Genomic DNA, 22,629 nt, shown 5'->3' with positions numbered 1-22,629 from the left:
AATAATACTGAATGTCAACTGTAATTTAAAAATTTAAAAAGAAGGGAAAAAGTTAAAAAGGAATAAGAGGTTTAAATTTCCAGGTATAAAACAAATAACAAATAAGTCATGGGATGTAATGTACAGCGTAGGGAATATTGTCAGTAATACTGTGATAGCGTGGGATGGTATCAGATGGTTGCTGGACTTATCATGGTGATCACTTCTTTAGGTCTATAAATGTTGGATAACTACGGTATATACCTGAAACTAATATTGTATGTGAGCGATATTTTAATAAAAATGTTTTAAAGAAGATAATAAGGGAGTATTATGAACTGTATGCCAATAAAGATGACAATTTAGATTAAATGGGCAAATCCTTGAAAAACATAATTACCAAATCTGATGTGAAATAAAATTGAAATTCAAAAGAGTTCTAGGTTTCTCAAAGCAGCAGAATCTGTATCACAAGCCTCCTCACAGGTGATGGTGGAAGGGCCTGTTCTAAAAGGATTGTGGTGAGAGTTGCACAATTGCATAAATGTCTTAAAATTCACTTACAATGGATGGATTTTATGATATGTAAATCATATCTCAGTACAGCTTTAAAAATCTTCTGACAATCCAAACTATTTGGCATAGTTCTATTTGATTCTTTAATATTCCATGCTATGTGTGCACCATGATGGTGTCACCCATTCAACTATTTCCTTTTGTTTCCAGCTTTTTAACTCTATGAACAATGCTGTAACAACACCACGGTGGCAGGGTGGGGCGGGGTGAGCCCTCCCAACAAAGGACACTTCCAGACCCAAATGATTTCACTGGTGAATTATTTCAAATGTTTAAGAAAAAAAATGCTCTTACACATTTCCTAAAAGAAGAGCTATGAATGCCAATAAGTACTGGACCTACAGGTGTGGGTCCCACACTCGGCTCTACCACCTGCCAGCTGGGTGACACTGGGCAGGTTAGGGAGCAGCTCTCTCTAAGCCATGGTCCCTGAACTGAAAGGAGGCACCGCTGGCACCTTTATCTGAGGGCTACAGTGAGGGTAATGACGTGCGTGCACAGATCACCTAGCAGTGGGCACGGCGGCAGGCACTTAGTAAGCAGTGCTGTGATCTCCGTTATTGCTCCTGCTCCCATCTCACTGCAGTGCCCACGAGCGTCTCCAAAGCCCACTAACCTGCACTGCCTGTTCTCGGCAGGTTGGCCCATCACTGTGTGCCAGCACTGTGCTAGGTGCTGTACCTGCATCGTTTAAGCATCACAACAATCCCACGAGGGAGACACTGTGGTTCTCCTCAGCGTGCATGTAAGGAAACGGAGGCACAGAGAGATTACGGAGCTGCCCAAGGTCACGTAAGTAAAAGTGGAAGAGCTGTGAGTTCTACCTGTCGAGTCTGAGCTAGTAACCTTGTTCTGATGAGGATGATGCGTGTCTGTCAATCTTAGTGCTTCAGGACAGAAGGACAGGTCCTACAAACATCAAGACCAGGGCTTTCTTTAAAAAGAGACTCATTCCATTTCTTTACAATGTGTTTATGGGAAGAATACAGAATCAATCATAGGGGAAAGCCTCTTATTGTGTGCTCCTGGTGAGTCTGGGTGGGAGAACATTCGGAAGATACACCATGACGCAGGCCGCGGAAGCAGCTACATTCGTCAGGCCAGGTGGGTATCAGACTAGTCAGGGGACCACTGGGAGGCCCAGGCAACCTGGGAGAGGAACCATGTGCCTTCCCGATACACACCTAATGAGTTGGTGTGTACCTGGGCTTACCTGGGCTTCACATTAGCAAAGATGATTGCAAAAGCTATCCATTTCTATTTCCATTCAAGCAGAAGGAAAGGCGTGGAAGTAAAACTTGGAGTAGGTGGGCTCAGAGGTTCCCAATACCGAGCTCTTCTGCCCACGTGACCCAGCGTGATTTTCCTGTGACCATGTCTCTTTTCTCATACCACCCACACACTGTGCAGGTGACCTCAAGGATGCAATTGGACAATGACAAGTAGCACAAATGGGTTTTTAAAGGAACCTAAAATTATCCTTCAAGTGAATAAGATTAAACTGTTTAACAATGACAGATACTCCAGAACTCTAAAAGCTAAAAATAGTATTTTCATGGTTAAAAAACAAACACAAAACCAAAGAACAGCACTGAACTTGTGGATCAAGTATCACTGGAACATCCAACAGGTTGCTAGCAATCTCATTCTGAGGGGAACGATCCTTGGCGGCTGGCTCCACAGACCGGCCATGTCTGCATGGCCTTCTGACACAGCAACAGTCCCCGAAGCGCCTGAAGCCTGGAGATGCCTTGTCCAGGTCACTCTTCATATTGAGATCTTCCCAGAGTGGCAGCTGGCAAGTCCTGTTGTCTGTAGATGCATCTACCCCTGAACCTGACAGTGGGCCCTGACAGGGATTCCAGTCCTCCCGTGGGGTGCAAACACCTCACACTCTGCTGCTAAGCGCCCTTCCTCAGCCACTCTGGGCTTCAGGTGCGTTTCTCCAAGGTGGCTGTCTAAGGAAGTCTGCTCTGGAGATATAGGGCATGCGCAGTACACTGTGCATCAAAGTCTCTATCATGAGTGGTTTAAAGGTAAAGATGGAGTGGGGGCAGGTAAAGAAACACAGGACGCAGAACAGACAGGAAGAAGTGACAGACAAAAAAAGCAGACCAGTGAGCAGTTTTGGGGGGGGGGGAGGCAAATGACCACACGCTTTGTGCAGTCAAGAAGACGCACCTGGATTCAAATCTGGCTCTGCCCACCTAGTGACCCAGAGAGCCAATTACCAAATCACTGCACATCTCTCAGCACTTGTGCTCAGGTGCAAAACAGGGATGTCCTGTGGGGGTGACATGAGGATGAAATCACTGTTCTCCATACTCTTTGCCACAATTAACTGTCCTATACTCCTTCGTGATCTGAGAAACAATTTTTCATGCTGAGGTTGAAATCAAGGTTTATACCCCAAACCTTCAGAAGGCTCTGCCTCAATGGGGGGGAATTACTATGCTTTCAAAAAATGTGGTTTCGGTATTTAGAGGCTTCAATTCCTTTGACATTAAAAAAAGAGCTGAACTTCAAACGTCTTTATTGAAAAGTTTAACAGCTGCAACAAAGCCAGCATTTACATGGTTATTCTGATAGTATGATCAATGACTGCTTAGTGTGACAGACGTTAAGCTGCAAACTGAAGCCTTCAAGAGGCTGCTCTAAGGGAAAAACCACAGCAGGCCTCCAAGGGACTCATCTAGGCCCAACGAGCTCCCGGCTCCCAGGCAGCAGCTCATCACTCCTGGGGAATCAAGTTCTCCGACCCTATTTGGAAACTATTTTTCAATACATGAATAGACTCACAATTAATTAAATAATGAGCACCTCTAATATATTTAGACTAAAGTTTCATTTATAAAAGTCCAACATACATACAACTTTGAGGAACATATAGACTGTTCAAAGTGAGGCATGTTTCTACAATTTAAATTTTTTGTGACCATTAATCATTGATATGAAAGTGGGACAAAAATAAAATGCAGTATGATAAACATAAAATTAGCCCGCAGCCCCACTGCCTGTATTCTTACATGAAGCAGTCTCCCCACTCATGCTGAGCTGCCCTACCGATTGATTTCCACCTGTGTCTGCAGCCCGCCTTACGTGTGTCAGTCGCCTACCTTTCAAAGTGCTGCTTCATCTTTTTACACGCATAGTAGTTTCCATCTCTCAGGCTCTGCATCTTCACAACTTCAGAAAACGTTCCCTCTCCTATTTTTCCAATTGCTTTATAGTCTATAAATAAAAACAATTATTAAAAGAAAATTTTGGAGGCTGGCTGAGTGGATCGTTGGTTAAGAGTTGGTTTGGGAGCGCGAGATCTGAGCAGCAGGGCCCCGGTTCGGATCCCACATGAGGGCCAGTGACGCTGCGCCCTCTACAGCTAAGATGGTGAACAACAGCTCAACCTGGAGCTGGGCTGCCGTGAGTTGCCGGCGATGGCATAGGCTGCAGTGGGGCTGCAGTGGGCTGCCGTGAGTGACTGTCTAGTGGCCAGTGACCGATCTGCCTCAGCCGGGAAAAGCACACTGATAATACCAACATGGGCCAGTGAAGCAACGTCCTCCACGACTAGACTGAAGAACAAAAGGACAGCAACTTGTCTGTTCCCTTTCCCCAATTCCCCAATGCTGTTCCCTCCACCAATTCCCCAATAAAAAATTTTTTTTAAATAAAAAAATTAAAAGAAAATTTTATTTATGCATATTTTGTACTCACTTCCAGACAGCAAACTTTTTTATCTGTAAGATAATCCAACAGTATATAATGAGGATCGTGTCTCCTTTTTTCCAAGGTTCAGTGTTCCCCTCACTGTGTGTGTTGGCAACAGCACCATTTCCTCCCAGTCTGTGCTCTGGCCCAGTAGCGGGGACCACAGACCCAGAACCTGGCTGGTATGAGAGCCCAGGGACCCCACAAGACTTGGCAGGCGGGAGAGCAGGGAGGCCCGCTGGGATGGCTCCAGGCATTGGGCAGTGGGACGGGCATTGCACCAGCAGCCTCATCCTTCTGAAAGTCGCCCTCTCTTGTCTTCCAGAGGGCCCAGCAGACCTGGGCAGCTTCCTGCAACTCCTGCATTTCCTGATTTCCTGCGTGCTGCCAGCAGCTCTCCCTGACTTTGCCGCCACCGCCATCTCCCCAGCACAGATAATGGTTTCGTAGGCCTCTAATTCACTATGGTAACCTTCCTGCCTCAAATACCTAGAGTGCTTTCTGTTTTCCTGACTGACCCCTGACAGATAGAGAAATGACTATCTTCAAGTGGGATGCTGCTGGTAACAAAAACCTAAGTAATACAGTCAGGCAGCAGATAGCAGGCTAGACTGCTGGAGAGCGTGGCACATCGTGACAAAATACTGCCCACGTTAACTACTGCTGCCTTTCATGGACCAAGTGTCTGCTGAGCCTGTGGGCCGAGGGAAAGGGGTGGGAAGAGCCAGAATGCCTGAATGTTGTTTCGGAGCCTCAAGGAAGCCCCCCTAAACTGAGATACAGAAGCCCCCCTAGACTGAGACACAGAAGCCCCCCTAAACTGAGATACACAAGCATAAGAGCAGGCTAAAAAGAAATAAGGCAGCGCTGAGAACTAGGTCTAGAACAGGACCTTGGGTGTGGAACTGACCAGAAGCCTATTAAACAAATCTGGACCAAAGCAGCCCAGCACCTTCAGGTCCCCAGCCCACACCAGCACAGAGCAGGCTGGTGAAACCGTGCAGCTCCAAAGGAAGCCATCCTCTTCAACACCGCTTTCAGATACGGCACATTTTTCATACCTTGTGTGAATTCTGGTTTCAACAAACCAGCAGTAAAAGGCACTATTATTTTAGAAGTGATAATGTTTTTAGGAATGGTACTCATATGTAATTGTATAATAAAAAGTTAAAACAAAGAAAGCAAAAATACAACTTCCTACGTGTGAGCCTCCATCTTCACGTCCTGTTTCAGACTGGCCAGAATAGGAGTTACACCCAGGAGACGTTGGGAGCTGAGGGACAAAGATAGTGGAAAAGTCACCAGGAAAGAGTCCCAACCAGGAACACCCACATAGGACTTTATATCAACAAGGAAAATACTTCTCTTGAATAAAGCCCCCGAGATTTGGGGGTTTATCCATTAGAGCACCTAGAATTACCCCAACTAACATACCTGGTATATAAATACCATATTTATAAAACAAATAGGACAATAGACTTTTGAGAATTTGTATTTGCAAGATTTCACATTAAAGAATCAGCTGGGCTTGAGTGGCCGGCAGCCAGCGTGAGTGGCTGTGAGCTGCCGGGAACAGCCGTCCAATGGCCCATGACTGATCTGCCTCAGCCGGGAAGAGCGCAATGATAATACCAGTGAAGTGACATCCTCCACAACTAGACTGAAGAACAAAAGGACAGCAACTTGTCTGTTCCTCTTCCCCCGATTCCCCAACACTGTTCCCCTCTCCCAATTCCCCAATAAAATCTTAAAAAAAAAAAAAGAATCAGCTAGCTATTCAATAAAGGTTCAGTGGCTTTTGTTACAAAAATTCATTCTACACAGAATTTTTCCGAACATGTTTCTATTTGTCTGAGATTTTATCCTACTTGTAAGTTACTAATTAGCCTGCTAGTGTTTCACACAGCCTCTTGGGCCAGAGACAAAGGGCTTTATTCACCATGACACGGCAAGGCCTGTGAGCCTCAGCATATCCGCATTCATTCCCCTTGCCCAAGTCCCACAGGAGTGACACGATGGGCCCAGATGATACCTGCACACGCAGGGGGCTGCTTGCCGGAGAGGAACCCAGCACCCTTTGAACAAGCAGCAAACAAGGTGGAGAAGCCCTGCAACCTGGCACCTCAGCAAGAACATGCCGGGAAGCTCAGGCCAGCACACACGGCCTCTCCCGCCAGGTTAGGGCAGCCTCAGTACAGACGCTAACCAGTTTCACTAAGACAGGGTCTTTGAGGGGTGTTACGCTGCCTATTTCCCCTGCTTTAGCATCTTACATAGTATGGCCCATCTGTCACAGTTAATGAACCAATACTGATATATTAATAGTAACTAGATCCATACTTTATTCAGACTTCCTTAGTTTTACCTAATATCCTTCTTCTGTCCCAGAATCCCTTCTTTGACACCACGTCACATCTATTAATAGTTGTCAAGTCCCCATAGGATCCTCTTGGCTGTGACAGTTTCTCAGACTTTCCTTGTTTTGGTAACATTGACAGTTCTGACGAGTACAGATCAGGTATTTTGTAAGATGTCCTGCTGGAATTTTCTGTTTTTCTCATGACTATACTCGGCTTACGGGATTGGAGGAGGAAGCACTAGCGTGCCATTTCATCACATCATAGCAAGGGCATAGACCATCGACATGACCTGTCACTGTGGATGTGACCTTGCTCACCAGGCTGAGGTCACGTCTGTCATGTTTCTCCACTGTAAAGTGACTCTTTCTTCCCCCTCTTTCCACACTGCAGTCTTTGGAAGAAGTCACTAGTGTATCCCACACTTAAGAGAGGAGTGGGGGATACTGTTCCCCTTCATGACGGTAGAGCATCTGCAAGAATTGTTTGGCGCTCTTCTACAAGGGAAGTTTCTCTATTCTCCCCATTTATATTGATTCAATCATTTACATTACTGTGGACCCACGGATATTTATTTCATACTCTGGGATAATCTACTACTACTTTTAGTTCGTTGCTCCAATTGTTCCAGCTCTGGCCAGTGGGAGCTCTGTCAATTGGCTCCTGTGTCCCTGTGACATGTTCCCATCAATACGGGGTTTGTTTGTATGTTGTGTTTTAGCACTTGTCTTACTTTCTAGCACTATGAAATCTTGTGTATTTCCTGTGTCAGCCCTAGGATCAGACATTTCTCCAAGGAGCCTCAGTCCTTTTACTGGAGAACAGTCTTTATTAAACACCAAGATCTGAGCATTGGGTGTCAGGCACCATTTTTCACTAAGTCATCTCAACAGCCCCATGCAATAGGTACCCAATTAGCCCTGTCTTACAAACGAGGGACTAAGGCACAGGAGGTTAAGCCGCTTGCCAAAGGTCACGTCAATAAGCAGTAAGGCTGGGCTTTAAAGCCCTTGAATCGGTGACACTATGTCTGGGTAGGGCTGATGGTGGTCTTAATTTGCTCATTATGCTTGTCTACAGTTTTCATTGTTCACAGTGAATACATATCACTTTAACTGTGTATGGGCGTAGGTATTCTCAAGAACTCTAAGAAATCAGTCACCCTACTGGCTACCTGCCAACAGAAACATGAGCTTGAAACGAACTGTCTTAACACGACAATAGCAGTTTAAGGGGAGACGGACATAAAGCTCATCAGAGGGATGAAGGCCAGTTACTGAAAGTCAGGCTGTGACTGAGGAATTCAGATTTGAGAAGAGACGAAGGGAGAATTTTACGTATCAAATTGCAATTTATGTTTCATCACAGATAAATTAAGAGAAGCAGACTTCCTAACAACAACAGAACTAGTCAACTGTACACTTTAAAGTGGCTGAAGTACAAATTCCAAGTGTGCACCAACATTCCAGGCTGCCTCCAGACCATCACGACCAGCCAGCAACCAATGGAACCCGTGGCCTGGAGATGACTGCGGTGGGCAAAGGGTCACTGTTTTCCCCGTGGCTCTTCAAACAGACAGAAGCTCTGGGTATAAAACAAGGAGGAAAGGCAGGGAACGGAAAAAGAGAAACACGCCACGAAAAAACATCTTGGAAAAGCATCTTCCTCTTCTCTCCAACGGGCTCTGGCATATTTTCCCAGGCCTTTAAAGTTCGACAAGAAACACGAAGATACACACAAAGCACAACACAGAGCTATGACGGGTACAGAGCTGTGCTAGTTAAAAAAAAAATCCTGTCCCACATTAATGGGAATAAAAATAAATCATCACACATACAAAAAAAAGACAAAAACAAAACAAAACCAAAAAACCACCCACCCAGACTCAAGGACCCGGGCTTAGCCAGCTGAGGGATGAAAAGAACAGGGAAGGTTCACTGCCGTGAACACAGTACAAGCTTCAACCAAAGCTGTAAGGAAGAGGGTTCAGCTTCTATTGTAATTTCCACTCTCTTCAAGAGATTAAGTAATTCAAACCAAATTACTAAAACAAGGTCAGGAACCTTCAATGAAAATGTCTGTACCCAATTAATTATATGGTGTAGTGAAGAAAACTGTGACCTGAATTACCAAACATCACGAAAATATGAAAGGACACAAAATTACTCATTAACTCATAAAAACCATAACTTTAAATTGTACACTTTAACCCAGTAAGTCCATTACTAGAAATGTATGCCACATTAAGAATTACTCAAAAACCTATATTCAAACATCTTCATTGAAGCATCATCCTAGCAAGTTACAGTACAACATACTTAATAGAATCTCATTTAGTTTGGGGTATTTGTTTAAGGAATAAATATATACATGTATATATATATATATATATATATATATATATATATATATATATATATATATCACAGAAAATTTATGGAACTACATCCAATAAAATGTTAACTAGGATTGACTTGCTAAATAGGGGAGGGTCCTGAGACTGACTTAAAACTTTCACTGTTTGAACTGATCACAAAGCCAGTATTACTTTTACTTAATTTTGTTTTAATTTAAACAGAAAATGTTGCAGGGGTGGCTGGTTAGCTCAGTTGGTTAGAGCATAGTGCTGATAACACCAAGGTTGCCAGTTCAATCCCCACATGGGCCACTGTGAGCTGCACCCTAAAAAAAAATTTAAATAAATAAAAAATTAATACACATACTAAAGAGAAAAAGTTGCTAATTGATGCATCTATTTATAAAAACAGAAGGTGATGTGCATACTAGGAAGAATGGAACAAGATTATTTGAGGTATGTTGCAACTTTGATTCTATAAAAACACATTAATGTGAGAGAGAAAGCTTATACCTCACTGTAATTATAACAAATAATTTAAAAAATTATCTCTGTGATATAACAGCAAACTGTGACTGTCTTCAGAACACAGAGGTTTCTTTCTCTTTCTATAGGCATGTTTTTTTGTTGTTGTTTTTGTTTTTTTTTAACGATTTATTGTTATATTTTTATTTGGAAATGTTTATATCAGTACAGTGGAACTAAATTTTAAGAGACGCTGGATGTCATTACTTTGGATATCATTACTTTATTACAAAAGAGAGACATGGAAATTATTTACATGATGAGATTTCAGAACTTCAGTGGAATGGGCAGCTTCACGTGATGCCATGTCAATAGTGATTTATTTCAGTCTACATACTTTCCAGGGATGTCACCATCCCTAAATAAGAAATAATCCTTGTCCTCTATAACTACTTTGGTGCCTCCATATTCTGGAAGAAGAACTTTATCTCCAACTTTCACACTAACTGGTTGAATCTCTCCGCCCTTTCCTTTAGAGCCGGATCCAACAGCTACTACTGTTGCTTGCAGCACTTTTCCTTGAGATTTTTCTGGAAGCATAATGCCTCCTTTGGTTACAGTTTCCACAGCACTCCTTTCAACTAATACTCGGTCAAAGAGGGGGAGAAACTTTCTAAATGCCTGTCCTGCCATGACTCCCGCAGCACCAGTTCGTACTGTGCTCTTGCGCCGTGGCCACAAGGAGAGAGCTGCAGGCGAGTCTCCCAAACACGTGAACTTTAGAAAAGCTCTACAGGCATGTTTTTGAATAATCCATTTAAAAAGTTCAGACAGGAAAAAAATTCATACTTCCCCTAGATCAGATAAGGGTAAATTTTTCAAAGTACAGATCTGACTAATGTTTGTCATTCTTTTTTCCCCTTTTACATCCCTGCCTTCCATTCACTAGACTAGCAAATAACTCATTCACAATTTACCATATACCAGCCACTACGCTATGAGCTTTACATGGATTGTCTCACTTAGTCTTTTAAACAATCCTTTAAAATAGTGAGACAATACCTATAAAATAGGTATTACTCTGCTTGTTTCAAATGAGTATGGAAGATTTTACTCTCCAAAGGTGGCAGCCTCTAGAGATCCCACCCCATGGTCACCTTACTTTGGGTCTTTGCCACTCCTCCAACAAGAGCTGGGATCTGGGTGCTCTCTCCTCAACTCTGGGAGATATGGAGGTGGTCCTCTGCCATTTCTGAGGCTAGAATAGACCAGATAATGCTGCTTCCTCCACAAACTCTTGGGATGCTCACCCTCAGAACCCAAATGCCAAGTCGTGAGGAAGCCCAGGTCACATGGAGACTGCGTATGTCCCTGCTGACAGCCCAAGCTGAGGTCCCAGTGGGCAACCAGCACCCAATGCCAAACACATGAGTGAGTAAACTTGTGAGGTGACTCCAGCTCCAGGCATAATCTAACTGCAGACGCATGAGAGACTCCAAATGAGATCTTCCCAGTTGTATCCAGGCAACCCACACAATCACGAGAGAGAATGATGATGGTTGTTGTTGTAAGCCGCTAAATTGGCTTCATTTGTTACACAGCAATAAATAACTGGAATGATGAAGAAAACCAGCATAAGAAAAGAAAGGTCAGTAACCTGCCAGAGGCTGCCATGTCTGCCTGGCTCCATAGCCCATGCTCTTAACAACTTCACTGTGTTACTACAAATGATGCAAAATGAAAAGGAGATGGTCGGGAATAACACACAGAAGGATCAATACACCTCTAAACACTTGGGCATTGCCTAGAAAACAAATAAGAAGATACATCTAGAAAACCCTAAAATAAAGGCTGACATGATGGCCCGGTATTCCCAGCCCCATTCACTGACCTCAAGCTATGAGTCCAGTCTCACCATTATTCACTCTTTCTGTTCACTTTACTTCTGTGACTCTGTCTCTGTGACTTCCTGTTCTGGGATAGTCTCTTCACTGTTAAATACACATTAAGTATTTAATTAATAATCAGAACTTAAACCTGGGGTACAATACATAACACCAGTTCTCAGGCTAGATTTTAAGGTAGAAGGAAGAGAGAATAAAGATGTACCACTAGACCAAGTAATTGAAAACTACCAAAATGGCCTCCTAAAAGAACCTATTAAATAATATCTACCACATAAAAATACCCAGAAGTTTAAAAGATATAATAAAATGCAAGCGCTTATATATAAGTGTTTACGTATATACAGTATACCTTGGTTTATGAGCATAACTCGTTCCGGAAACAAACTACTCGTATTGCAAGACATTGCTCGTTTTTCACATTAAAATGTAGAATTAGAAATGTTTGCTCATCTTGCGGAACACTTGCAAACCAAGTTCCTCGCAACCCAAGGTTTTACTGTATTTACAAAATGTTAACATTAGTGTTTTTAAAAAAGGGGGAATAGATACATATATATACATACATATATAGACCCATAGGAAACTGGTAAAAGTGGTTGGCTCTAGGAGAGGAGCAAGAAAGGTTTAAGAGGCAAAGATGAATAAACAGAATGATCAAATGATCACACCTGAGACACGCTGACATCCCACTCTAGATGGGACACACTGGACACAACATCACCTCTGATATATTCCTGACAAAAATATTTAAGCTAAAACTAATCATGAGGAAACAATCAAACAAATTCAAATTGAGGGACATTCTACAAAACATGTGGCCTGGATTCTTAAAAAACGTCATGAAAGACACAAAAGGCTTAGGACACTGTGCCAGATTAAAGAAGACCAGAGATATGACAACAAAACACAATTCATGACTTTTTATTTGATCCTGGAAAAAATAAAAACACCTATAATGGACATTATTTGGATAACTGGGAAAATCTGAAATATAGACTGCATACTCGATAACAGTATTGTATCAACATATTATTTGTACTGTGATTGTGTAGAAGAATGCCCGTGTTCTTAGCAGATACTTGCTGAATTGTTCGTGGTGAAATGTCATGATGTCTACAACTAACGCTCAAAACGTTCAGCTAAAATAAATACATAATTTAGAGAGAGAAAATGCCACAGCACAAGTGAGTAAGACACAACGGAAGGCGAAATGTTTATAAATATTCAGGGAACTCTTCCTGTAACTTTTCTGAAGATTAAAAAATTTTCAAAGTAAATAGCTGGGAAGGAAAAAAGAATATAGTAAAAAAATATGTGTATGTAAGTTTACACTATAAGCAAATGTGTAAAACCTTTTTTATTTTTTTTTAAAGATTTTATTGGGGATTTGGGGGAGGGGAACAGACAAGTTGCTGTCCTTTTGTTCTTCAGTCTAGTTGTGGAGGACGTCGCCTCACTGGCCCACGTTGGTATTATCATTGTGTTCTTCACAGGTGAGGCAGATCAGTCACTGGCCACTGGACAGCCACTCACGGTGGCTCTTGGCAGCTCATGCCGGCTGCCAGACACTCATGGTAGCTTATGGGAGCCCACTGCAGCTTCCCTGCAGCCTATGCCGTCGCCAGCAGCGACATGGCAGCCCAGCTCCAGGTCGAGCTGTTGTTCACCATCTTAGCTGTAGAGGGCACAGTATCACTGGCCCTCATGTAGGATCCGAACCGGGGTCTTGATGCTCAGAGTTGGCGTCCCAAGCCAGCTCTTAACCAACGCGCCACTTGGCTGGCCCTGTAAAACCTTTTGTAGAGCATGTACTATAATCACAGTTTCAGGTGCATTAATGAAAAAGATAAACATGTAAACAATATCCAACAAGAGAAAATAATACCTTGCAAAAGGTGAATGAGATGAATTATTTTAAATATCTTTGTTATACAATTTATGCAATTACCAATTGACAATTAGGATATGATGCAAATTTAACATTATAACTACACCTAAAATGATTTAGTCTTCACAGCAAAGGAGGTCGGAACTTTTTGCACCTCTGGCTCACAACCATAAGTGACAATTATATCGCTATAGTAATGCTAAAAAAAAAAAGTCATTCTAATTAGTTGCACTTGGATTGTCCATAACCCACAAATTCAACCAGGTAACGTTTTGCCAGTTAAAACGGGTACGTGTTTTACCCGTTACTTTTTCTAGGATTACTGCCTCATTTCCCAACTTCCCAGTGACACTCTTCATTTTGCTAAATAGTTGTTTCAAAATTCCTATAAAATAGTTCCGACAAAAACACTACTGCTTATCAAAAAATAAAATACACAGTCCAGCTTTCCTCTCAGTTGTTCACTAAACCGATGTCATTAAAAGGAAGCCACACGATAAGCGCTCACTACATTACTGCCGAATGTTCACGAGAAGAATTTCAGCATTAGAATCCAGCATTTAAAAATATTTTTTAAAATCACACTCAAATCCGTAAACGCTAACATAACCTCGCACTAAAATACGCCTCAGCGGGACTCGGGTCGAGGCTGTCAGACCAGCCCCGAACCCCTCGAGTTGCCCCGGGGGCGCCGGCTCCTGACAGCCCAGGGAGGTTCGGGGTCCCGAGAGACCGCACAAGGGCGACAAGGCCCGGCCTCTCTGGACGCCCCCCGGCCCCCAACCCCTCTAGCTCCCGCCACTCGCCCTCGCGTCCCCGCCCCTCTCCGGCCCCACTCACTCTTCATCCTGGATGAGCAAGCCGGCGACAACCTTTTGCCGACACTAGATGGAGAAGAAAGGAGCCGAAAGGGTGGCCCCTGGTTTCCACTCCTCTGAGGCAGGGTCCGGAACTAGGACCTCCGCGTTGGTCCCTCGTCGGAGAGCGTTACGATCCTACCGCCATGTTGTACCCCTGTCACCTTAGCAACCGTCAAGCCCCGAGCGCCCTGAGGCCGCCTCCCGCGCGTGCGCAAAACGGACGGACGGCCTTAACTTGTACGCATGCGCAGGGGGCCAGCCTACGCGGTCTCGTTGCCAAGCGATCTCCCTTGCCGCTTTGAATAAGCAATTCCCCCAGCCTTTGCGTGTAGGCAACGTTCGTCTGGATCGCTAGTCCCAGCCCTCCAGAGACTTTACCAATTCGGGACCTAATGCCTTGTTGGACGACAGACAGCCTTGAGCTTTAACTGGCTGGGGACGCACGCAATAATTGTTGATTGTTACCTGTTCTTTGCTGTCTCATCCTACACTTAAGCATCTTCTGGACCATTTGTAAGTTTTTCTTTTTAATTCAACAATCATTTATTGAACACCAAGCACTGTTGCAGGCGTTAGGGATATAAAGGAGAGCAGTGTGGACAAGGTCCCTGAATTCTTGAAACTTGAAGTTTACTGTAAATTTGAACAAATTAATATATGAGTGAACTATGTGTAAATATGATGACTGAGCAGACAGTGGCTTAGCCCTCGAGGAACGCACAATGCAATAAAAATGACAACCACCTCTGTCAGCACAGCATTTTATGAGGCTTATTGTCCTTTATTTGCTTATTTCATCCTCACAACTACTTCATAATATCAGGTATCCCTGTTTTATCCTATTGATTTTTGAAATTAAAAAAATAAAATGTGTCTTGTACAAAAAAAAGTACAGAAGTATATAAAGTAAAATTTGAAATAATTTCTTCAAAGCACTTCCATCCTTCTCACACTCATCATCCCAGGAGTTAACCACTAGCAACAATTGGGTGGCATATTTTTGGAATTTCTGTGTATGAATTTGAACAGATTTTCACTATAATTGAAAATCACAGATATTCTTCTATCATTTGCTTTTTTCACTTAATAAATCATAGTCATCTTTAATATGAGCACATATAGAGCTGTGCTATGCTTTGTAACTGCTGCATAATATTTCATAGTATGGGTATCCTCTCAGTTTTTAACCACTTCTCTATTAATGTTTCTTATTTTTGCTATTACAAACAATACTTCAGAAAATATCTGAGTACACATGTGACTGTTTCTTATGAATTGATAGGTTGAAAGGCATCTACAATTTAAATGTGGACTGATATTAAATTGTTCTCCAAAAGCACTGTATCAATACTTACAGAGATCCACATATGAATTCCCACACTGCTTGGACACTGGATATTATCTACCAAGATTAAGAATCCATTCAGGAAAAGATTGAAACATGAAATTGTTCATTTCATTATGGATCCCAGCCATCTCTCTTATCCTTCCTCCAGGACACGATTCATCTCTCCCCCTCTTGATGAAAGCTTCCTCCTTAACATTTCCAAAATATTTCATCACCCCAAAGGAAACCCCATAACCATTAAGCAGTCTCAAAAACATGATGGTCAGTGAAAGAAGCCAGACACTAACGGCCACATAGGGTGTGATTCCATTTATAGGAAATGTCCAGAATAGGCAAAATTCATAGAGACAGAAAGTAGACGAGTGGTTGCCAGGGGCCGGGGAAATGGGGGATGACCACTAACATATATGGGTTTCTTTCTGTGGTGTTGACAATGTTCTGGAATTAGATAGTGGTGATGGTTGCACAACTTTCTAAGTTCCCTAAAAACCTCAGGATTGTATGAATTAAATGGTTAGAATGGTATTTTATGTGAATTTTATCTCAAAAACAATTTTTAAAAGGGTGGTTATTGCTGGTATTATTATTGTTGATGGTGCTGTCTTTGTTGGCTCTGAACAGCCACACCTAATCTCTCCAGATCACGGGGGCTTGATTCCTCCCTTCTTATCTCCTTAAGGTCTTTCCACTTATTTTGGGACTTGTCTTTTTGGCTCATTTATCTTTCTCTCTCTGTCTCTTTCATATTCCTTCTACCCAAGTAGGTTCTAAGCTCCCTAAGTCGCCCACATGTGTTTTATCTCCCCTGCGGGCAGAGCGTGTTAGTAGATATTCATTGGGTGCCTGTTAAATAGCTGAACAGGTGAATGCATTTAGCAGGTGAGCCCCAGCCTGATTGTTTCTGATCGCCACATGCTGATGGATTTTCTGCTCACCCTGACTGTGGACAAGGAGTTCTCAGGAGTGAAATTGTAAGGGACATGGTAGGTCCTGATCCTGCAGAGGCATTAGAGCAAGGCACCCCCTGTGGATGGACACAGACTTGTGTACTTATCCAGGTGGGCAGGGCCTGCTGAACTGCAGCCCCTCACACAGGTGCACAACCAGCTTGGCAGTCATACCTGTAGGCACTGGGAAGGGCAGGGGAAGGGCCTCCAGAATGGAAGAATAAAGGATACAAACAGGGGATTTTGGCATGAAGACAAGGGAATCGAGAGATTTTTGCCTAGAGCACTGGTTCTCAGGCTTTAGCATGTACTGAAATCACCTGCCTGCAGGTGATCCTTTTGTTTGTTGTTAAACCTAGATTGCAGGGCCTCACCCCCAAAGTTTCTGAGTCTGTAATCTGGGGTGGGGCTCGGGAATTTGCATCTCTAATAGGATGCCAGGTGACACTATTGCTGCCCCAGTGACCATATTCTGAGAACCCCTGGCCTAGATAATTTTTTATTCTTTCTTTCATTCTAGGCTATGAAATTCTACCTCAAAAAGAGAAAAAGAGGGCCGGCCGAGTGGCGCGATGATTAAGAACTGGCTTGGGACGCCAGAGGGCCCCGGTTCGGATCCCACATATGAGGGCTCCTCTACAGCTAAGATGCTGAGCAACAGCTCAACCTGGAGCTGGGATGCCATGAGTCGCCGGCAACCATGTAGGCTGCAGCCCCTGCTGCAGTGGGTTGCCATGGGCTACTGTGTGTAGCCAGCAGCCATAGTGAGCAGCCAGCAGTCGCAGTGAGTGGCCGTCCAGAAGCCAGCAACTGATCTGCCTCGCCCTGGAAGAGCGCAATGATGGTGCCAACTTGGGCCAGTGAAGCAACGTCCTCCACAACTAGATTGAAGAACAAAAAACGACAGCAACTTGTCTGTTCCCCTTCCCCCAATTCCCTAGCACTGTTCCCATCCCCCCAATTCCCCAATAAAAATCTTTTAAAAAAAAAGAAAAAAAGATGGCTAGGGAATGTCTCTCCCTGTATAAACACTCTCAAATGCCACCCAGAGGGGGCGGCCTTCTTGGGTTTCAGCTGTGTGGCCTGGTCATCTGCTTCCCTTGACCACTCATGCCGGAAATGACAAGAAGAATTGACAGGTGACAAACCATAGGCAGTGGCTTCTCCAGTGAGAGCTCTCTCCCTGAGCCCTTTGTCTGCACAGCACACACAGTGCCAGCAGCCAGATGTATGCCCAAGAGGTGCTTGTGAAAAAGGGAACCTTCTGCACCTTAGAGTTCAGCTTTTAAACTCTGCATGAACACTACCTGATTATAGTCACTTGAGCTTTTTGACTCATTCTAAAACTTCCTCAGACAGTTCACCCTGTAGCTTACTGTTAGTTTTTCCCTATTTTGCAATGACAAGAGATTCAGCCATTAGGCTCTGTTTAGCAAACAATCTGTTTCCTTCTGTTAGAACATCTTAATTAATGTTCAAACTGGGAGATAGGCAGAAGTTAGAAAGAAAAAATAGGAATACAGGAATTTCAAACATGTTAACCTTAGTAAGGTGGGTAAAATGCAAATCTACTTAAAGATATTAGAAATTAGGTTTATTTCAGAAAATAATAAACTTATCTCAGAGGACACTAAGCTTGAACAGGAATATGAAATAAGGGAGAACAAGAAGAACATTAGCCATTCAAATTAACATGAAGAATGGCGGTTGACCAAACACTACAATGAGTCCCTGGTCTGGTGTGGATGCATAAAGGTAAACTTCAGGCTAGAGAGAAGTCAAGGCACTTGTCTCAGAAAAAGGCACTCAGAACAATAGATTTTTTTCAAGTGTGAGAAAAGATTTCCCAAAAGGAGACTATAAAGAATTAAAATTCACCTCTTAAAGTGGTAGGGGAGAGAAACCACCCCGGGTGACCCAGGGCCACTGTTTCCTCATTTCTGTAAAATGGGGATAAAAATACCCACTCTGAATTGCCGTGGTGAAGATTAATGAGATGTCCATGATGCACTTTACAAATGCTGGTTGATTTTTTTCCCAGAGTGTAGCACAGGCCTGACACAGAGCAAATAAATGCTCAGTAAATGCTGTGGACTAACCAGGAAGCACTGTCAGCTGTCACCTGCTGTCATTCCTTTCTGACAAGGGACAGTCCTGATTTATAATGATTATTGAGCATCCAGGACAAACTTTAACCCGTGACAAGGAGGAATTAAACAGGCAGACCGACAGGTTGTAGAAGCCATGCGGCCTGTTGTTGGAGACTCAGAGAGGCAAAGGGCTATGCCAAGGTCACTCACTGGTTGGTGGCCACCCTGGGTTCGGACCTGAGTCTGTGGCTACTGCTCCCTGTGCTTCTGTGGCTCTCTTTCATGTCTAAAAAGACACCTTTGTAAAAGCTTTGCAATTCATGTGCATGCTTGAAAGAACGGCATCATTAAAAGTCCCTGGAACCAACTGATTTGTTGTAGCAAATTAGAAGCCACATCTGAGAAGTCCTTCTGTTTATCTGTTTTTCTTCTGTATTGTCTAACAGCTTTGCAATAGTACATGTTGTACAACAAGCATTTCATTTCTGTTTTCCTCCCCCTTTCTTCTTCCAAAATTGACTGGCAGGAGTTCAGCTTCAGCACTGGAAGTGTTTTGCTCTCTCCTTGTCTGTGTGTGCCAGGGTCCTGAGTCAAAATTTTAAAAAAATGTAAAAAGAAGCTTGGAAGAAAGTTCAAGAGAATTGTCCAGGAGATAGACAAAATACAGAGGCCTCGACGATAGAAGAGAGAAGAAAATTAGAGAAACAACTGAGAAGGCTGACCTCTGAAGAATGGTGTTCCAGGAAAAGGAAAGAATATGGAGTGAAAGAGACGATCAGGTCTTCAGAAACATTTTTTCACCAGAAATGTTGCCAGAAGGGCATGCTTCTGTATGGAAAAGGCCCACAGACTGCCCAGCACAATAAATTTAACATTCATTCAATAAATATTTGTTGAACACATACTATGTGTCAGGCACTGTTCTGGGAACTTGGGATCCATGAATGTGAGGATGAAGGCAGAAATCAGGGTGACGCACCAAGGAACACCAAAGATTGCCAGCAAACCACCAGGAGCTGGGGAACAAGCGTAAAACAGGTTCTTCCTTAGAACCTTCAGAAGGAACCAGCCCTGTGAGAGAACACCTTTCTGTTGTTTAAGTCATCCAGTTTGTGGTACTGTATTATGGCAGCCCTGTGAAACGAAAACAGTATGTCTTTATTTTCATATGAAGGTTCCAATTTATAAACAGAATGACAAATTTTATAAGTTAGTTTAAAGCAAATGGACTATTTTAAAAACGAGGTAGCTGCATGGACAAAAGTCCCCTCTCAGACATTTAAAACCCCAAATAATAAATAATACTGTGTACCATTTAATTCTGATCATGTATGTTTGCGTTTTTCTAGCTCAAAGAATGAAACTTAGGGCTTGTCTTGGGAGAGCTGTCAGATGGTGAGACCTGGCAGAAGTCCAAAGCCCCAGCGCTCCATCAGCGCGGGTCCGGGAGGAACCAGGGGACCCAGGCGCCGAGCTGACTGCGTAGGCCTCGGGTGCCCCCTACCGTCTATCTTCTTCACTCACTGCGTTTCCAGCCTCGGTGCAGCCTTGGCCTGACGCGCCCGCCCACTCAGGAAGCGTGGCTGTAACTAGCTGGCGTGTGTCAGAGCTCTAGACCTCTAAGGGATGACCCGTCAGCTTAGCTTCATTCGGCAAACCTAGATCGCCCCCTACTCGTACTGTGTGCCAGCCACTGTTCCAGGTGCTGGTGATGCAAAATGGAGATTCCTGCCCCTCTGCAGTTCACATATAAGCAAGCTGGGGAAGAAATCATGCAGGAAAAGCAGGGATTCTGGGCGCGGGTTGCGATTGTAAATCGGGGGATCAGGGAAGCTTAGCTGAATACGTGACATTTAAGCAAAGACCTAGAAGAGATGAGGGAGGGGGCCATGGCAGTGTCTGGGGGGAAGGGGCAGGAGGCAGGAACAGAGCCCCACGGCAGCAGCACCTCCGAGTGAGCAAGGGAGGGTAGGAGGGGAGTGGGGGAGTGGGGGAGGGGTGGGAGGATGAGGGAAAGGAGAAGGTTAGGTGGCGTCTTTCAAATGGCTGTTACTCTGGGTGCGAGTTGCCAGGTAAGTACAGGATGCCCAGTTAAAGCTGAATTTCATATAAACAACTAATACTGGTTTAGTATAGATGTATCACAAATATTGCATGGGATATACTTATACTAAATTTGCTAAATCTGGCAACCCTATCAGGGCTGGGCCAGAAGGGGAGAGTTTGAACAGAGAAATGACTTTATCTGATTTAAAAATGTAAGGTGATTTTTGGAATCAGCTCATTAACCCATCTGACTCCTACTGATTAAACGCGTATTATTCCAGACAGTGTGCTGGGCTCTGGGCGTTCAACTGTAAGCAAATGAACAGGATACAATACCGGCCATCATAAGCAAATCCCTCTGCCCAGAGGACTCTACACCCTTTGGTCCAGACTTATCCATTCTCGTCCTTCAGAACACAAAGTGTCCCAGTCTCAGGAACCTGCCCAAGCCTCCAGGACCAGCACGGTTTACACACACTCAGCACAACACCTGAGCCTCTCCGCACACTGCCAACATCTGTCTTGGCTAAACTATGGGCTCCATGAGGACAGGAATAGGTCTGTCTTGCTCCCAGTTGGTTGCCTGGGGCTAGGACACTGCCAGACTTAGTGTGTTTTGACTGAGTGGCCGTTTGTTTCAACCTGGTTCTCCAGGCTTCCTGGTGGTGGCGTGAGCTACCTAACATCCTTGCAGTAAAATGTATTCTATTAGGGTTAGCTAGACTTGGCTTCAGCTGCTTGTCTTCTCCTGGAGCACCTGCCACAGCAGTGCAGGTGGTCGGGACTCGCAGAGACCGAGGTCCTTGGGACATACAGGTGGGGGAAGGGACATGTTTGAGTTTCGCTGTCTTCCCAACATTTTTCTTTTCTCCTTCCCTCGCACCCCCCCCCCATCATACAGACGCTATCCCTTTGGAGTGGATACTGTCGGTAGCCCACCCAGCAGGTAGCTCATGATATATTCATGTGCTAGTTAACGAGAGGGCAAAATGACATTTTCCAGACGTTAAAAATTTGGGAAGAGGAATTATGGTTTATCAACGTAATGAAACACGGAGGAACCATTTAAAATGAAACTTACAATTACTTAGGGGTATGCTTATGATAGAAGATATTAAGTACCAAAAGCAAGATTTAAAAATTATATTCTTTTTAAACAAGGTTACATTGAATATATATAAATATATATAAATATATATATATATATATATATATATATATTTAATACACCTGTACAGTGAAAAAGACTGGCAGGAAAAATGCCAAGACCCCAGCGACGATTGTTATCGAGTTTTCTGTTATTTTCTAAGCTTTATGTAGCTATACCAAAAGCTCTTGGTACACGAAGTTTCCATGCTGCAAGGATTCCCGGAGAGAAATAAAAATAGCACTGAGTTGAAAACTTTTCTCCCGAGTTAAGCCTCCAAGGTGCCGTTTACATTTTCCCGTTGAAAGCCTCCCATTCGCTCTAGGAAGCCGCCTCCTTTCTCCTCCAAAGCCCCAGTCAGTTTTTTCACCCAGCCAATGCGGATGCGAACAGCCGCAGCGAGAACCAGTGAGAGCTCTCGCAGCGGACTCAGCCTGGAGGCAGTTGGCCCATTCGCGGCCCAGCCCAGACGTAGATATCTTGTAGGTAGAAAAAAGACTCCGGCACAACCGAGTGGCCGGTTAGCTCAGTTGGTTAGAGCGTGGTGCTAATAACGCCAAGGTCGCGGGTTCGATCCCCGTACGGGCCACACCTGTTTTTTCCCCCTCTTCTTTAAATACCAGTAGCAATTACCCTATAACTCGATAAATATGCTTTTCGAGGGCTGTAAGCTGCGTGCAGGCAGGAGAGAGTCGCGGAATCCGGACTCCCCCTCGATGTTGTCGCCGGCGCCGGGTGGGGATAGAGGGCAGGATCCCACGCACGTTCGGGTGCTGAGTCTTCACCCCAAGTCTCCGCACGAGCAGCACTTCAGAAACCCTCCTCGGGTCTTTTTTAGGATACCACTGCCAGTTTCTTTCTTTCTTTCTTTTCTTTCTTTCTTTCTTTCTTTCTTTCTTTCTTTCTTTCTTTCTTTCTTTCTTTCTTTCTTTCTTTCTTTCTTTCTTTCTTTCTT

The 22,629-nt window shown here is 43.8% G+C and overlaps 1 protein-coding gene, 1 non-coding gene and 1 pseudogene across 7 annotated transcripts in view; 1 reads left to right on the top strand and 2 right to left on the bottom strand.

The window, feature by feature from the left end:
• The window catches only part of MOK (MOK protein kinase), a 36,280-nt gene extending 21,969 nt beyond the window's left edge, over positions 1-14,311 (bottom strand). For 5 of the 6 annotated variants that reach the window (XM_019639410.1, XM_019639412.1, XM_019639413.1 and 2 more), the window contains exons 1-2: positions 14,077-14,272; positions 3,672-3,786 (exon numbers count right to left, since the gene is read on the bottom strand). In XM_019639410.1, coding sequence (XP_019494955.1) covers positions 3,672-3,786; positions 14,077-14,083 — 122 coding nt within the window. In that variant the 5' untranslated portion in view covers positions 14,084-14,272. Of the gene's footprint in view, positions 1-3,671; positions 3,787-14,076 lie in introns of all 6 variants that reach the window. The other variant, XM_019639411.1, reaches the window with a different exon arrangement.
• On the bottom strand, positions 9,705-10,223 carry LOC109381089 (10 kDa heat shock protein, mitochondrial pseudogene; annotated as a pseudogene).
• Positions 14,312-22,189: 7,878 nt separating the features above from the next.
• TRNAI-AAU (transfer RNA isoleucine (anticodon AAU)) lies at positions 22,190-22,263 on the top strand. The gene has a single exon. It is a non-coding gene; the product is annotated as a tRNA-Ile (tRNA).
• The last annotated feature ends 366 nt before the right edge of the window (positions 22,264-22,629 follow it).

The sequence above is a fragment of the Hipposideros armiger genome, unplaced genomic scaffold, assembly GCF_001890085.2.
Source record: "Hipposideros armiger isolate ML-2016 unplaced genomic scaffold, ASM189008v1 scaffold_43, whole genome shotgun sequence".
Taxonomy (NCBI): Eukaryota; Metazoa; Chordata; class Mammalia; order Chiroptera; family Hipposideridae; genus Hipposideros; species Hipposideros armiger.
This window is presented reverse-complemented; position numbering and strand designations above follow the sequence as displayed.